The 6,588-nt window shown below is 47.6% G+C and overlaps 1 protein-coding gene across 1 annotated transcript; it reads left to right on the top strand.

The window, feature by feature from the left end:
* The first annotated feature begins 406 nt into the window (after positions 1 to 406).
* On the top strand, positions 407 to 6,013 carry AICDA (activation induced cytidine deaminase). Its single transcript, XM_074870275.1, has 6 exons — positions 407 to 414; positions 2,426 to 2,513; positions 3,776 to 3,943; positions 5,080 to 5,350; positions 5,548 to 5,663; positions 5,960 to 6,013. Exons 1-6 carry the CDS (start codon positions 407 to 409, stop codon positions 6,011 to 6,013), a joined length of 705 nt encoding a protein of 234 aa, XP_074726376.1.
* Positions 6,014 to 6,588: the final 575 nt, after the last annotated feature.

Raw genomic sequence — 6,588 nt, 5'->3', positions numbered from 1 at the left:
GCCCACATTCACGTTAGTGGTACACAAGCTCCCAGGCTCCCCTCTAACCACTAGACAATGCTTCCTGCCTTGTTATGTTATTGATATTAATTCAGAATAAATTTGCAGGTGGGGAGGGCCCAATGGGGAGTGCAGTAGGGGGGAGGCGACCAATGGGTGCCAAGCATCTTTCAGAACTGATGTCCCTTTGCATCTCAACCCTTTGCTCTTCAGTTCCTGCAGCTCCAGAGACCTTTCTAACTCCTCCCTCAACCACACCCTGATGAAACCCAGCAGGGGGTAGATAGGGGCGAATGGGGAGGGGACACACAGGGCAGTCCACATTTCTGTACATCAGGTCTGCACAGACGGAGCCTGCAAGACAACCTCCCTTCAACCCCATCACCTGAAAGAGACCCTGGCAGTCATGGACAGGTAAAATGAGTGCCTCCAGTTTCTTGCTTATATTAAAAATGAGGGTCCTTCTCTTAGAATTAACCTGCTCCCTATTTGGTGCTCACTGTCCCTTTCCCTTTCCCCGTCTGACTCAGTGATCTAACTCCCTGACCCAGCCTGCTCTTGCACCTTGCATCTCTGTGTCTCTGTCATTCTTTCTCTTTGACTATCTACCACCCTGTACTCTTTTCCCTTTCTGTCATTTCTCTTTCTCGTGACTATTCTCTGTTCCTTTTCATGCTTTTTCTTTTCTAGAAACAAAAAAATAACAGAAAGATGAACATTCAGATGCTATCTGCCGCTTAAGCATCTCAATCCCTGCCCACTATTCTCTCCTTATCCACCTATTCTTTCTCTTGCACTAGATTTCTGTCTTACTGTGCTTCTGCTGCTCACACCCTTGTGCTCATAAGCAAAGACTGTTCCAGCACTGGATTCCTCTACTTGCACTGCAATTACTCTGCGAGCTAATCATCACTAATCACTTTCCACAACTGCATATCATTCACACACTTGGGGACCTTCACTCTGATTTGAGGATTGGCTTCATGAATCTTTATTTGGGAAGGTCTCTGTTCAGTCTCTTCTTCAGAGCCCAGGTATAATCGCAGCTCTTGTGTCCTTGCTGCTTTCCCTGGAGTATGCTGTAGCTATAGGAGTTGTACGTGTATCCAGCAGTTTGTACCTAACTGCACATCTGCTCAGTTGCTCCCCGCAACATCTGTTCATTCATTATTCTTCCTGTACCAGCCACGTTCTGAAATCCTCTCTAGCAAAACCCCCTGAGACAGTGAACAGAGAAGGGAAAACAGGAGACGATGTTAATGAACATTTCTAGTTGAACAAATGGCTTCTGTGATTCAAAACTGTCTTCACTTTGTTCTGACACTGAAAAATAATCTAAGTGATCATCATTTTATTTTTCTGGGTTTTGGGGTCATGTTCTTCACCCTTATTTGCATCTGCATGCTGCTCCACAGGGGAAAAACCATTGAATAGAGAAAAATGGGAAGAAGTGAGAAAGGGACAGTTAGAAGAAGAGTCAGAAACATTTTGAAAGCAAATGTTTTTGCCCAAAACTTCACCAAAAAAGAGAAAAGGGAAAGCCTGTTTTCCCTAAAGTTTTCAATGTGTTGAAAAGCATTTTTCCATGTGAGCTTTGATGAAACACAAACATAATTGTCATTGGTTTTCACCCGGATTGTATGGTTCTTCAACAAACAATTGCATTTTTCACAATTCCTCCGCTCTGTTTTCTGCTGTTGTGGCACACCCCAGGTAAGAGCTTTGCAAGCCTCTGGCCTGTCATACCTGCTCATTTCCCGTGCGATTGCCTGGGCTATCCTCTCTGGACAACCTGAGGATCTGTCACACATAGAAGGGGTGTCTCCCCTCCAGCACCTCTGTTACAGGGGAGAGTCTTTCCCACATCCCTGCAATAACACACATCTAAGAGGGAGAAGCCTGAGTTGGCAGTTTTGTGAGGGGACCAACATATGTGTGTGTGTGTGTGTGTGCATTAGGGTATATCCACACGTGTTCATAAGTGTTTGTATGAAGGCAGGGAAATAGAGTAAATGTAAAGTAGTGGGAAGTGGGGCGGCTCTAAGTGTGAGAAATAAATCAAAACTGATGATGGAGAACATATAGTGGGTATGGGAAACACTCACCCAACATGAACTTCCAGAGAAAGGGGTGATGAAATGCAGTGGGATCAGTTTGTGCTCTACTCCCGACACAACCTGCAAGCCCAGCAGAGCAGGACTGTGGCAGCACTTACAGAACAGACTTCCAAGAACTGCCTGAGGCTGTTGCTTGAATTAAATGCTTAGTAGGGATGCTTTGCCCTCTGAGTGTGTGCAGGAGTCTGCAGAGCCTTGTCTTCCCTACAGACTTTCTCCTAGAAGGACATATCACAACTCCCACATGATCTGCTCTAGGAGAGTGGCATAACTGTGTATGTGTGTGCTTGCTCTCTGTCTGTGAGCAGGACAGGTATTTTTGCACCGCAGGCTGAGGGTGACATGGCAGGAAAGAGGATGTGTGCAGGTGGCTTGCCTATCTGTGGGACAATCAGGGTAGTGAAGGTGCTTGAGGGAAGGATGTTTCTCTCTGGCCATGTGGTGTGAGGTGCAACAGGGAGTGCTGCAGGAGAGCAAAGCATCTGCACTAGGTAACAAAATACAAGAGGATGTGCATGACCCTGTGACCGAGTACCTGTGGTGCAGTGGCCATGTGCAAGGGTGCACAAGGGACAGAAGCTCCTGGAGGAGCAGGGAGGATGCCACAGTTAGGTGGAGATTAGCTGCTCTGCAGTGCTCAGGCTTTATCATGACATTGGCAAACAGATGAGGGGTGTTTGTATAAGAAACTTTTCCTTGCTTAGACTCTCAGATTTAAATAGGATTTAAATTCCTAACAAACCTAAATTCCCCTCACTGAAGACCCCCCCTCTATATCACTTAAACTGACCCCCATCTCCCTGCTGAACATCAGCCCACCAGAGGGAAAAGATGACAAAGGACATGATTATTTTTAACCCATTCTCTTCTGTTTTGCATTACTGTGGGGGAGGTGAGTACCTCACCTCAATGAACACAGCTGGTCCCAGCTGCCTGTGTACCTCCACTTGGCAGTGAGGCTGTTAAATATGGCCCATGACTACCTTACCCTCCCTGTGCTCCTGCTGCCTCTCCCCAGCAGGATCCCTGGGCATGGGAGCAGGCCCGCACCAATCCCCATGTCTGTCCAATGTGGGAGTGGTACAATGTGGGTCTGGAGAGGCGTCAGCACGCCTACCCCACTGCGTGTTCTGTCAGCTAGTGTATGGCACCTTACGTGAGCCTCTAGCCCTGCACACTTTCAACCACGCTCTTCTTTTGTGCAATTCTGGGAAGAAACTCTGTCCAGTCTTCTCTAAAGAGGCTCTAATTTGATCCATCCCTTGCCCCAGTGGCTTTTCAGGGTTTCATACAGCAAAAATAGTATTTCTTGATGACTGAACTCCAGACCCTCTCATCTCCCCAGGTCCTCTCAGATGCCTTCAGACTTCTCCCTCATTGGTGTCCATCTTTTGGATATTTGCAGATATTTTCACACTCTACCCAACCATAGTTGCTGTTTGACTAATCACTACTAATTCACTTACTGTTTCCACTCACAAAGTCACCTGCTTCATCCCCACAGTCAAGTCTGCACCCTTTTCCTAACATATTGAATGCAAATTACTGATGCTCTTCTCGTACTGAGAGGCCTGGACATGAGGAGGATATTTTTGGTGCTGAGTCCTTAACACAGACATGGTCAACTGCTGGCTCCAAGGTGGCGCTAATGCAAATTCTCTCTTGTCTTCTCCTGCAGCCTCCTGATGAAGAGGAAACTCTTCCTCTACAACTTCAAGAACCTGCGCTGGGCCAAGGGCCGGCGTGAAACCTACCTCTGCTATGTTGTAAAGCGCCGTGACAGCGCCACGTCGTGCTCCCTCGACTTTGGATACCTGCGCAATAAGGTACGGGGAATACCTTGGCATCCTGCTCTTATATCCATGCTGAGGTACATGCAGCTCCAGTTCACCTGGGACAGCAGGGAAAGGAGAGCTGCGACAGCAACACAGGCACCGGCACACGTTTCCATGAGCATGGAGACTGCACTGGTACATACTATTTGGGGGATGCAGCCTCCAGGTAAACCTGTACTTTATGCCACTTCCAAGTGTGTTACCAGCAAGACATCCACACTCCCTGTTGCTTTACCAGTCTACCTACTTGTCTGCTTAGGTCACACCCATTCCTCTTATAAACCCCTACACATCAGTGCGCTCCTGTGCTTTTCTAGCCAGCCTTCCACTTACGTACCACTGGGCCTTCACCCTCTGTGCACTGACCCTAGTGTCATCCCTCAAACAGGGTTCATTACCTGGTGTGCAAAAGCCAGTCTTACACAGAGCCGAGATACCAGTTTATTCCATATTTGCGCAAAGACGGGTGCTAGGTGGTAATTCCACAAAGCTAGCACACCACACAAAAGAACTTCAAGGTATTTATAACTTCAGACTGCATGATCAGGTATTTGCTATAATGACAATTGGTGGTTAGTTACTTATCACTTCTATCTCTCATTGGTTAGTAGCATGCCTCGTCTCGATTTAAAGTTACAGTGGGTTTTAATTTTTCTGCACACCCTCAAAGGGTGAGGGTCTTTATTCAGGCAGGGGTCTTTGAAGCAGCAGGCTTGATTTTTACTACTGTAATGAGGATGGTTTTCCAAAGGACACTCTAATCTCTAATTAAACTGATTTACAGTAAACAATTTTTAACAAGCCTCCAAGTTCCAGGACGTTTCTCTTCTTCAAGGACAGTAGTTCCTGACTAGAAGTTCCTTACTAATTACTGTGGACGATTAAAGAACAGACTGACCTAACTGATGCATCCTATTTGTCCTCGTATTTGATGAGAAATGTGTATGGACAATAATATGTCCTTGTGTTTGATGAGAAACATTGGTACGGACTACACTAGGACCTACCGCCCACCTTGTTTCTCCTCCCCTCACACCCCACCCAGCTCACGCCTCCCTCCTCACCCCTCTTACACCTTGCTCCCTCCTCCCCACCTCACACCTTGCCCCTCTCCCTCTTTCACAAAGATGGGCTGTCACGTGGAGGTGCTCTTTCTGCGCTACATCTCAGCCTGGGACCTGGACCCGGGCCGCTGCTACCGTATCACCTGGTTCACCTCCTGGAGCCCCTGTTACGACTGTGCCCGGCACGTGGCCGACTTCCTGCGCGCCTACCCCAACCTAACCCTCCGCATCTTCACGGCCCGCCTCTACTTCTGCGAGGACCGAAAGGCAGAGCCTGAGGGGCTGAGGCGCCTGCACAAGGCAGGGGCTCAAATTGCCATCATGACCTTCAAAGGTGAGATATGCAGGCAAGAAAGGAATGACAGAAAGTTATGGGAGGAGGGTTAGGGAAACCCAGGAGGATGGGAGAAGCTAGGACAAGGAGCCAGAGAAGATGATGGCAGGATGTGATGATTTAGTGATCATAGAAGAGGTCAGTGTCCTCTCTAGGGCAGTCTTGAGCACTCTGTAACTCCCCTGTGCCTTGCACAGATTATTTCTACTGCTGGAACACGTTTGTGGAGAACAGGGAAAAGACATTCGAAGCCTGGGAAGGGCTGCATGAAAACTCTGTCCATCTGTCCAGGAAACTTCGACGGATACTCCTGGTGAGACCCAATTCTTCTCTCTCCAGTGCCTCTTCCCCTCAGCTTCTTCCTCTATTCCTCGTATAGTTCCTCTCTGCTCTTTCTGCCCATCCCTGTCATCTGCCATTTCATTCATTCCTGTGTCTTCACCTTTCACATCCCTCATGACTCTCTCCTCCAGCTTCCTTCATATCTCCTCATTCTCTTCCTCTTCTTCCACCTCTCATCCCATCTCCTGCCATTCCTTCCTCCTTCCCCATCTTCATAGGTGCCTGCTCACTTGACAACTAACCTACCATTTACATTTTGTCCTGCAGCCACTGTATGAAGTAGATGATTTACGAGATGCCTTTAAAACTCTGGGACTTTGATGTGAAAGTCATCAGCAATCAGAAGACTTCACAAACAGTTGTTCTTTGATTTCCAACTCTCTTCCTTACAACAGATCTTTCTCTTCTTCCCTCTCTACATCTCTCTTCCTTACAGCCCTGTGTCTAGAGATAAGACTATCCTTATTTTTTTCATTTCCAAGGAGAATTAGGCTGATCTTCTGAAGACACATTCCCCAGACTCACACCTCATCCATTGCTAGTTGGTAACATCCAGGACTGCAGTGACATTGCCAGAGAGCGATTTGCCCTCCGTCAGTCCCTGCAGAGCTAATTCAGGTGGTCCACTAAATGGAGTTCTGGGTTTAGCCTTGCCCAGGTGGGAGCAGACAGCCTGCAAAGTTGTTTGCAATGGTGTTCTCACTGGCACCGCACAGACCTGCACATTTCATGAGGGCTTTGGGGAGCATGTCTCTCGGCTCTTAGAACTGCACTACACTGAGATGCTCTGTGTCCTTCACTATGAAATGGTTTATTTGTCCTTCTGGATGTGGGTATGAAGTTGAAAACCATCACCATTTAGGTAGTATAGCCTATGTTCTAACAGCAAAATTGGC

Source organism: Strix uralensis, chromosome 5 (genome assembly GCF_047716275.1).
Source record: "Strix uralensis isolate ZFMK-TIS-50842 chromosome 5, bStrUra1, whole genome shotgun sequence".
In the NCBI taxonomy this organism is placed as follows: domain Eukaryota; kingdom Metazoa; phylum Chordata; class Aves; order Strigiformes; family Strigidae; genus Strix; species Strix uralensis.
This window is presented reverse-complemented; position numbering and strand designations above follow the sequence as displayed.